Source organism: Cyprinodon tularosa, unplaced genomic scaffold (genome assembly GCF_016077235.1).
Source record: "Cyprinodon tularosa strain WSP-4 unplaced genomic scaffold, ASM1607723v1 ctg2187, whole genome shotgun sequence".
In the NCBI taxonomy this organism is placed as follows: domain Eukaryota; kingdom Metazoa; phylum Chordata; class Actinopteri; order Cyprinodontiformes; family Cyprinodontidae; genus Cyprinodon; species Cyprinodon tularosa.
Window position 1 is genome coordinate 16,701 of NW_024038818.1, and position 11,380 is coordinate 28,080.

Genomic DNA, 11,380 nt, shown 5'->3' on the forward strand with positions numbered 1-11,380 from the left:
GAGGCAGAAGTACCTGAAGACATTCATGGGTCCATCCAATAAATCTTCAAAGACAGGAGCAAGGAGATTTTCATAATCTTGTTGCAGAGCTTCAGCTCGACAGCCAGCGGCACCACCGATACTTCAGGATGAGTGCAGAGCAGATGGAGCACATACTTTCCATCATTGGACCTGAACTAACAAGGCAGGACACAAACTACAGAGCTGCCATAGAGCCCAAACAACGTCTGGCGGTTGCACTGAGGTAAATATACAGATAAACCAGATGTGAGCATAACAAATATTTTTTATTCACACAAAAATACACAGCAAACGTTTAAATAGGAGATTTGTATTTATAAAAATAACATAAAATAAAATCTAAATACACTCAAAATTTTTAAAAGTTATACACAAAATAAAATAAAGACAATAAAGTAAAACTATTTACAAACACACAAAGTAAACTTAAAATTGAGGATAGTCCTCCCATTCACTACTTTGAGGCATTTGGCTTGTGTCCTGCAGCATTTGAGTGAATGAGCCAAATGCACTTTGATCCTGTGGGGACTGAAAATGTGGCTGCACTCTTGGAGTTGAGGGGGCCGTGGGGGGTGGGGGAGGGCAAAACAGAGGTGTTGGCCTCCTGATGGCTTGAGCAGCTTTTTCCTGATCCTCTATTTGGTGTAGAGTGTTCAGGATTTCCATTTTTGCCTTTCTTAGGCCATCAGAACTGAGCCTCAGCATCATTGGGACCAAACTTAAGGCAAAAAAATATGCCTCATCTTTGGGGCCTTCAGGTCTTGCAGGGGGCTCTTGCAGAACCTCCAGCAATCTGTCCTGAAAATCGCCACGTGCAGCTGGACTCCTTCTCCTCCTCCCCCTGTCCTGTGCTGCACTTTGCTGTGTGGCAACGGGCTGTGGTCTTTCCCTGGGGCTTCTTGACCTCTCCACATCCCTGGAGGTTGATGGTCCGGGAATAGGGGGCACTGGAGAAGGGGCAGAGCGGGATGAAGTGGGTCGGGGTTCCGCTTCCTCATCAAATTCAAATGTTGCAGATGCTGTGGAGATAGATGGGGAGGGCGTAGTGGTGCAAGCTTGGGTGCTGGCTGGGTTTGAAAGCCGCACATTACTTTTTTGGCTATACAAGAAGATATCAGAAGAAGATAAAAATTAAAAGACAAGTACTTTAATTTATTCTACAATCAATAAAAATACAATGTTGACAACATTAATTTTACTTGAATAATATAATATTACTGACCGTCTGTGCTGGATGTGAGGCCGGAGGAACGTCAGCAAATCCGCATATTTATGCGTTGGAGGGACAGAGTCAGCATCAGCCCCGCTTGAAATTTTCTTTTCTGCCTTGACGAAGCTGTCTCGTATTAGCCTCCATCTGTTCATGCAAGTGGTCACTAGAAGGACATAACACAAATGTTAACAAGTAAATAAATGTTTTCATTTTGTGTTCCACAGATATTTGGCTTCTGGTGACTCCCTAATGAGCCTGGCGTTCAGCTATCGACTCGGCCACTCGACTGTTGTGAATTCTGTTCACATGGTCTACGCAGCGATCGAGAGCAAGATGATGGAAGAGTTCCTGCCCAGCCCAACTGAAGATATGTGGACTGAAGTGGCACGTGGCTTCTGGAGAATATGGAACTTTCCCAACTGCCTTGGTGCAATTGATGGCAAACATGTCAACATACAAGCACCAGCTCGTTCAGGGTCACAGTACTTTTACTACAAGAAAAGTTTTTCCATAGTGCTTTTGGCTGTTGTGGACCATGAGTACAGGTTCAGGGCAATTCAAGTTGGGGACTTTGGAAGGATGAGTGATGGAGGTGTTTTTTCAGCATCAAATCTGGGAAAGGGACTAGAGAGGGGAGACCTGAATGTACCGCCAAGTTCACCTTTGCCTGGTGCACCAGAACTCGGACCGCTGCCCCATGTCTTGGTGGGAGATGCTGCCTTCCCACTTAAAACCTACCTGCTGAGGCCCTACCCTGCTACTGATCTGGACCACGACAACCGTATTTTTACTTATAGACTTTCAAGAGCACGCATGGTGTTGGAATGTGCGTTTGGAATCCTCACTGCAAGGTGGAGAATTATGCTCAGAAACATAAACTTACATCCAAACCACGTGGACACACTGGTTGTGGCTGCCATCATACTCCACAACTACTTGCTTGCCCCGTCAGAGAACCAGAGATACTTGGATGAGGCTGAAGAGCGAGGACTACGTTTGCCACAAGCTCTGAACATTGGTGGGCGCAGAGCTGCCAGACAAGCGTACGAGAACAGGAGGGCCTACACTACATTTTTTAACAGTCCAGCAGGTAGTGTGTCTTGGCAGGAAAAAATGATCTAGGCTGATGTGATAGGTGTTAACCTATGAAACCCAAAGACTTCTTTTTAACTGCTGTGTATGTTTTCCTTTCTTTTGACTTAAAATGCATGTGGTTAATAAAAAAGTTTTAAACAGTATGTGTTCTGTCCAGTCTCTGTAATACAAGAGTAGCTACTTGCATTCATTCACACTAACTTGTGAATGGCTGTGAGGCACACCACATTTACATAACAACACAGAGGTGTAGGCATGGCCCCTCTCCCATCCCAAGTGCACTGACTCAACACAAAGCAAGATGGGACCGAATACTTTTATTATATTTGAATATAAGCTAATATTTTAATATCCTTATTAGTTTTGGTAGTGCTGTTGCTACAAACAGTACATGTATGTTTATGCCATGTAATAACTGTAAGAACACATCAAAAACAGTACAGGGAGAGCTGGGGCCTTACATAAGACTACAAAATTTGCCTTTTGACTACACAGAAAACTAGGAATTAATGATTAAACATAATATCATGTAATGTGTTTTTATATATATATATATTTAAATATATACATATATATAGATAAAAAGAACCCTAAACAAGATGGGACCGAATACTTTTATATATTATATTTGAATATAAGCTAATATTTTAATATCCTTGTAATTAATGATTAAACATAGTATCATGTAATGTGTTTTATTTTTATATTGATAAAAAGAAATAAAACACTTTCCCAACAGTTTATGACACTATTATTGACAAATACTTACTATCCTCTTCCATGGCAGCAGCTATTTCTTTCCACGCATTTTCTTTTTTTGTGTTATCCTTGTAAAAAGGATTTGAAGTGTCATAAATGATGGGATGGTTTTCAACCTCGTGAATGAGCCTCTCGTCGTCCATTGCTGTAAATCAAGTGATGGGGCCACAAAGTTTTGACCCCGTCTTTACCAGCAGGCGGCAGTGACGTCATATGGGTTGTACAGAGGGAAGGCGGAGAGAAAGGACAGACAATACATGCAAACGAACGTGTTTTATTTTGAAAAAAACAGGAAATCTTTTATTTTCATTGGAAAACTTCCTGTTTGTGCCGTGGTATTTGCGAGAGCTTGTTGCGGAGGCCTCCGGAACGCCGCAAGGATAGCTTTCTTGCGGAATTTTCTGCAGCGCCGGAGTGCCTCGGTAACCGCAGCCGGACAGCTCTGCAGCCGGTGAGAGAGGTTTACGTCTTTTTAATGACTTGGAATCCTTGCGGCGCCGCACACACCGCACCGCAACGATAAGACCGGAGTCGGTGTGAGACTGCATCCCAAAAGATAAAGTTTAAAATTAATGCTAGGTTAATAAACCTTGGAATGAGATGGTCATGTTAAGACTGCATCCCAAAAGATAAAGTTTAAAATTAAGTCTAGGTTAATAAACCTTGGAATGAGATGGTCATGTTAAGACTATATCCCAAAAGATAAAGTTTAAAATTAATGCTAGGTTAATAAACCTTGGAATGAGATGGTCATGTTAAGACTGCATCCCAAAAGATAAAGTTTAAAATTAATGCTAGGTTAATAAACCTTGGAATGAGATGGTCATGTTAAGACTGCATCCCAAAAGATAAAGTTTAAAATTAATGCTAGGTTAATAAACCTTGGAATGAGATGGTCATGTTAAGACTGCATCCCAAAAGATAAAGTTTAAAATTAATGCTAGGTTAATAAACCTTGGAATGAGATGGTCATGTTAAGACTGCATCCCAAAAGATAAAGTTTAAAATTAATGCTAGGTTAATAAACCTTGGAATGAGATGGTCATGTTAAGACTGCATCCCAAAAGATAAAGTTTAAAATTAATGCTAGGTTAATAAACCTTGGAATGAGATGGTCATGTTAAGACTGCATCCCAAAAGATAAAGTTTAAAATTAATGCTAGGTTAATAAACCTTGGAATGAGATGGTCATGTTAAGACTGCATCCCAAAAGATAAAGTTTAAAATTAATGCTAGGTTAATAAACCTTGGAATGAGATGGTCATGTTAAGACTGCATCCCAAAAGATAAAGTTTAAAATTAATGCTAGGTTAATAAACCTTGGAATGAGATGGTCATGTTAAGACTATATCCCAAAAGATAAAGTTTAAAATTAATGCTAGGTTAATAAACCTTGGAATGAGATGGTCATGTTAAGACTGCATCCCAAAAGATAAAGTTTAAAATTAATGCTAGGTTAATAAACCTTGGAATGAGATGGTCATGTTAAGACTGCATCCCAAAAGATAAAGTTTAAAATTAATGCTAGGTTAATAAACCTTGGAATGAGATGGTCATGTTAAGACTGCATCCCAAAAGATAAAGTTTAAAATTAATGCTAGGTTAATAAACCTTGGAATGAGATGGTCATGTTAAGACTGCATCCCAAAAGATAAAGTTTAAAATTAAGTCTAGGTTAATAAACCTTGGAATGAGATGGTCATGTTAAGACTGCATCCCAAAAGATAAAGTTTAAAATTAAGTCTAGGTTAATAAACCTTGGAATGAGATGGTCATGTTAAGACTGCATCCCAAAAGATAAAGTTTAAAATTAATGCTAGGTTAATAAACCTTGGAATGAGATGGTCATGTTAAGACTGCATCCCAAAAGATAAAGTTTAAAATTAAGTCTAGGTTAATAAACCTTGGAATGAGATGGTCATGTTAAGACTGCATCCCAAAAGATAAAGTTTAAAATTAATGCTAGGTTAATAAACCTTGGAATGAGATGGTCATGTTAAGACTGCATCCCAAAAGATAAAGTTTAAAATTAATGCTAGGTTAATAAACCTTGGAATGAGATGGTCATGTTAAGACTGCATCCCAAAAGATAAAGTTTAAAATTAATGCTAGGTTAATAAACCTTGGAATGAGATGGTCATGTTAAGACTGCATCCCAAAAGATAAAGTTTAAAATTAAGTCTAGGTTAATAAACCTTGGAATGAGATGGTCATGTTAAGACTGCATCACAAAAGATAAAGTTTAAAATTAATGCTAGGTTAATAAACCTTGGAATGAGATGGTCATGTTAAGACTGCATCCCAAAAGATAAAGTTTAAAATTAATGCTAGGTTAATAAACCTTGGAATGAGATGGTCATGTTAAGACTGCATCCCAAAAGATAAAGTTTAAAATTAATGCTAGGTTAATAAACCTTGGAATGAGATGGTCATGTTAAGACTGCATCCCAAAAGATAAAGTTTAAAATTAAGTCTAGGTTAATAAACCTTGGAATGAGATGGTCATGTTAAGACTGCATCACAAAAGATAAAGTTTAAAATTAATGCTAGGTTAATAAACCTTGGAATGAGATGGTCATGTTAAGACTGCATCCCAAAAGATAAAGTTTAAAATTAAGTCTAGGTTAATAAACCTTGGAATGAGATGGTCATGTTAAGACTATATCCCAAAAGATAAAGTTTAAAATTAATGCTAGGTTAATAAACCTTGGAATGAGATGGTCATGTTAAGACTGCATCCCAAAAGATAAAGTTTAAAATTAATGCTAGGTTAATAAACCTTGGAATGAGATGGTCATGTTAAGACTGCATCCCAAAAGATAAAGTTTAAAATTAATGCTAGGTTAATAAACCTTGGAATGAGATGGTCATGTTAAGACTGCATCCCAAAAGATAAAGTTTAAAATTAATGCTAGGTTAATAAACCTTGGAATGAGATGGTCATGTTAAGACTATATCCCAAAAGATAAAGTTTAAAATTAATGCTAGGTTAATAAACCTTGGAATGAGATGGTCATGTTAAGACTGCATCCCAAAAGATAAAGTTTAAAATTAATGCTAGGTTAATAAACCTTGGAATGAGATGGTCATGTTAAGACTGCATCCCAAAAGATAAAGTTTAAAATTAATGCTAGGTTAATAAACCTTGGAATGAGATGGTCATGTTAAGACTGCATCCCAAAAGATAAAGTTTAAAATTAATGCTAGGTTAATAAACCTTGGAATGAGATGGTCATGTTAAGACTGCATCCCAAAAGATAAAGTTTAAAATTAAGTCTAGGTTAATAAACCTTGGAATGAGATGGTCATGTTAAGACTGCATCACAAAAGATAAAGTTTAAAATTAATGCTAGGTTAATAAACCTTGGAATGAGATGGTCATGTTAAGACTGCATCCCAAAAGATAAAGTTTAAAATTAATGCTAGGTTAATAAACCTTGGAATGAGATGGTCATGTTAAGACTGCATCACAAAAGATAAAGTTTAAAATTAAGTCTAGGTTAATAAACCTTGGAATGAGATGGTCATGTTAAGACTGCATCCCAAAAGATAAAGTTTAAAATTAATGCTAGGTTAATAAACCTTGGAATGAGATGGTCATGTTAAGACTATATCCCAAAAGATAAAGTTTAAAATTAATGCTAGGTTAATAAACCTTGGAATGAGATGGTCATGTTAAGACTGCATCACAAAAGATAAAGTTTAAAATTAAGGGCCGGATCTATCAAAGGTTTGCGTGTATAAAAACGTGAGCTATTTCACTGCGCACGCTAAAAAATTTACAAACTGATCTATCAACAGCGTGCTAAAAGGATTTGGTCTTTAAAACGTGCTAAATAGCGCCTCTTATCCATTTAGTACTTTTTCTGCAATGAATATGCAATATGGGGCGTTTACACGCAAAAGTGCGTCTTGTGGGAGGAGAACATGTAAATATATTAATTTAGCACTCGCAAAGTGATTTATCAAACCTAAAAACAATTTTGCTAACGGTATCTGACTCTATATTTAACACGTTTCAAAAGAAGGTGCAAATAGTCTGTATGCGTAATTGCACACACATGGCAGCGGTTATTGTCGCAAAAAGGAGACATCGAAATGAAGCAAGGAGACGCAGAGAACGCATTTTTTCACTCCGTGTGAATATTTTTGGAATGAACGAGGAAACGATCATCAAAACATATCGTTTATCCAGCATTGCCATTTTGGAGCTGTTGGGGGAACTCCGAATGGATTTGGAGCCAGCCACAAGGAGGACCCACGCAATACCAGATATCACAAAACTCCTTGCAACATTGCACTTTTTTGCATCTGGGTCATTCCAGCGTACGGTTGCAGCGAGAGCTGGGATCTCCCAATCTCGTTTTTCAGAAGTGCTGTCCGACGGGGTCGGGGTTCTCCCCCTGCGCCTGTGGAGCAACATGCCAATGCTGCGGGGATGCGTAATCTCATCCACAGTCACTTCTTGTGAGCCATTTAGTATGTGCATTTTTCTACAGGCCAATACAAAACACCTGTTTTTTTTTTTGTTTTTTTTTTACTGCAGTGAAGTAGAAATTCAGCCACATACCACCTTAGGGAATAAAGGTTGCCAAAGTTTTTTCTTTATATCACTGTAAGATTTAAATTTCTTAATGCACTAGTTTGTACAAACTACAAACTACTTTGCCGCAAACCACAAAACGCGCAAAACCATCATTTAAATAGGCCGTCTCCAACAGTTTTGCACCTGCCACCAGTTACGCAATCGCTCTTGTTAAATCACCCGCAAACCATGGTCCAGCCCCTCGCGCAAAATTCCAGTTTGCGAGCGCAAATTACTGCACGCAAAATTGGATCTTGATAAATCCGGCCCTAAGTGTAGGTTAATAAACCTTGGAATGAGATGGTCATGTTAAGACTGCATCCCAAAAGATAAAGTTTAAAATTAATGCTAGGTTAATAAACCTTGGAATGAGATGGTCATGTTAAGACTGCATCCCAAAAGATAAAGTTTAAAATTAATGCTAGGTTAATAAACCTTGGAATGAGATGGTCATGTTAAGACTGCATCCCAAAAGATAAAGTTTAAAATTAATGCTAGGTTAATAAACCTTGGAATGAGATGGTCATGTTAAGACTATATCCCAAAAGATAAAGTTTAAAATTAATGCTAGGTTAATAAACCTTGGAATGAGATGGTCATGTTAAGACTGCATCCCAAAAGATAAAGTTTAAAATTAAGTCTAGGTTAATAAACCTTGGAATGAGATGGTCATGTTAAGACTGCATCCCAAAAGATAAAGTTTAAAATTAATGCTAGGTTAATAAACCTTGGAATGAGATGGTCATGTTAAGACTGCATCCCAAAAGATAAAGTTTAAAATTAATGCTAGGTTAATAAACCTTGGAATGAGATGGTCATGTTAAGACTATATCCCAAAAGATAAAGTTTAAAATTAATGCTAGGTTAATAAACCTTGGAATGAGATGGTCATGTTAAGACTATATCCCAAAAGATAAAGTTTAAAATTAAGTCTAGGTTAATAAACCTTGGAATGAGATGGTCATGTTAAGACTGCATCCCAAAAGATAAAGTTTAAAATTAATGCTAGGTTAATAAACCTTGGAATGAGATGGTCATGTTAAGACTGCATCCCAAAAGATAAAGTTTAAAATTAAGTCTAGGTTAATAAACCTTGGAATGAGATGGTCATGTTAAGACTGCATCCCAAAAGATAAAGTTTAAAATTAATGCTAGGTTAATAAACCTTGGAATGAGATGGTCATGTTAAGACTGCATCCCAAAAGATAAAGTTTAAAATTAATGCTAGGTTAATAAACCTTGGAATGAGATGGTCATGTTAAGACTGCATCCCAAAAGATAAAGTTTAAAATTAATGCTAGGTTAATAAACCTTGGAATGAGATGGTCATGTTAAGACTGCATCCCAAAAGATAAAGTTTAAAATTAATGCTAGGTTAATAAACCTTGGAATGAGATGGTCATGTTAAGACTGCATCCCAAAAGATAAAGTTTAAAATTAATGCTAGGTTAATAAACCTTGGAATGAGATGGTCATGTTAAGACTGCATCCCAAAAGATAAAGTTTAAAATTAATGCTAGGTTAATAAACCTTGGAATGAGATGGTCATGTTAAGACTGCATCCCAAAAGATAAAGTTTAAAATTAATGCTAGGTTAATAAACCTTGGAATGAGATGGTCATGTTAAGACTGCATCCCAAAAGATAAAGTTTAAAATTAATGCTAGGTTAATAAACCTTGGAATGAGATGGTCATGTTAAGACTGCATCCCAAAAGATAAAGTTTAAAATTAATGCTAGGTTAATAAACCTTGGAATGAGATGGTCATGTTAAGACTGCATCCCAAAAGATAAAGTTTAAAATTAATGCTAGGTTAATAAACCTTGGAATGAGATGGTCATGTTAAGACTATATCCCAAAAGATAAAGTTTAAAATTAATGCTAGGTTAATAAACCTTGGAATGAGATGGTCATGTTAAGACTGCATCCCAAAAGATAAAGTTTAAAATTAAGTCTAGGTTAATAAACCTTGGAATGAGATGGTCATGTTAAGACTGCATCCCAAAAGATAAAGTTTAAAATTAATGCTAGGTTAATAAACCTTGGAATGAGATGGTCATGTTAAGACTGCATCCCAAAAGATAAAGTTTAAAATTAAGTCTAGGTTAATAAACCTTGGAATGAGATGGTCATGTTAAGACTGCATCCCAAAAGATAAAGTTTAAAATTAATGCTAGGTTAATAAACCTTGGAATGAGATGGTCATGTTAAGACTGCATCCCAAAAGATAAAGTTTAAAATTAATGCTAGGTTAATAAACCTTGGAATGAGATGGTCATGTTAAGACTGCATCACAAAAGATAAAGTTTAAAATTAAGTGTAGGTTAATAAACCTTGGAATGAGATGGTCATGTTAAGACTGCATCCCAAAAGATAAAGTTTAAAATTAATGCTAGGTTAATAAACCTTGGAATGAGATGGTCATGTTAAGACTATATCCCAAAAGATAAAGTTTAAAATTAATGCTAGGTTAATAAACCTTGGAATGAGATGGTCATGTTAAGACTGCATCACAAAAGATAAAGTTTAAAATTAAGGGCCGGATCTATCAAAGGTTTGCGTGTATAAAAACGTGAGCTATTTCACTGCGCACGCTAAAAAATTTACAAACTGATCTATCAACAGCGTGCTAAAAGGATTTGGTCTTTAAAACGTGCTAAATAGCGCCTCTTATCCATTTAGTACTTTTTCTGCAATGAATATGCAATATGGGGCGTTTACACGCAAAAGTGCGTCTTGTGGGAGGAGAACATGTAAATATATTAATTTAGCACTCGCAAAGTGATTTATCAAACCTAAAAACAATTTTGCTAACGGTATCTGACTCTATATTTAACACGTTTCAAAAGAAGGTGCAAATAGTCTGTATGCGTAATTGCACACACATGGCAGCGGTTATTGTCGCAAAAAGGAGACATCGAAATGAAGCAAGGAGACGCAGAGAACGCATTTTTTCACTCCGTGTGAATATTTTTGGAATGAACGAGGAAACGATCATCAAAACATATCGTTTATCCAGCATTGCCATTTTGGAGCTGTTGGGGGAACTCCGAATGGATTTGGAGCCAGCCACAAGGAGGACCCACGCAATACCAGATATCACAAAACTCCTTGCAACATTGCACTTTTTTGCATCTGGGTCATTCCAGCGTACGGTTGCAGCGAGAGCTGGGATCTCCCAATCTCGTTTTTCAGAAGTGCTGTCCGACGGGGTCGGGGTTCTCCCCCTGCGCCTGTGGAGCAACATGCCAATGCTGCGGGGATGCGTAATCTCATCCACAGTCACTTCTTGTGAGCCATTTAGTATGTGCATTTTTCTACAGGCCAATACAAAACACCTGTTTTTTTTTTTTGTTTTTTTTTTACTGCAGTGAAGTAGAAATTCAGCCACATACCACCTTAGGGAATAAAGGTTGCCAAAGTTTTTTCTTTATATCACTGTAAGATTTAAATTTCTTAATGCACTAGTTTGTACAAACTACAAACTACTTTGCCGCAAACCACAAAACGCGCAAAACCATCATTTAAATAGGCCGTCTCCAACAGTTTTGCACCTGCCACCAGTTACGCAATCGCTCTTGTTAAATCACCCGCAAACCATGGTCCAGCCCCTCGCGCATATTCCAGTTATGAGCGAGCAAGCAATATTACTGCACTCACAATTGGATTCTTGATAATTCCGCCCTAAGGTAGGTTAATAAACAATT

At 37.0% G+C, this 11,380-nt stretch overlaps 1 protein-coding gene across 1 annotated transcript; it reads right to left on the reverse strand.

Moving 5' to 3' along the window:
- Positions 1-275: 275 nt before the first annotated feature.
- Positions 276-1,386, reverse strand: LOC119784095. The gene is made up of 2 exons (XM_038285969.1): positions 1,244-1,386; positions 276-1,120 (listed from the first exon to the last, which is right to left on the reverse strand). Exons 1-2 carry the CDS (start codon positions 1,384-1,386, stop codon positions 448-450), a joined length of 816 nt encoding a protein of 271 aa, XP_038141897.1. The 3' UTR covers positions 276-447.
- Positions 1,387-11,380: the final 9,994 nt, after the last annotated feature.

What these genes read in the sequence shown, in the direction of transcription:
- LOC119784095 (XM_038285969.1), bottom strand. Translation starts at nt 1,386, where the DNA reads ATGAACAGATGGAGGCTAATACGAGACAGCTTCGTCAAGGCAGAAAAG. An exon ending in CCTCACATCCAGCACAGACG is followed by an intron (nt 1,121 to 1,243) that starts GTCAGTAATATT and finishes CTTCTTGTATAG; the next exon opens with CCAAAAAAGTAATGTGCGGC.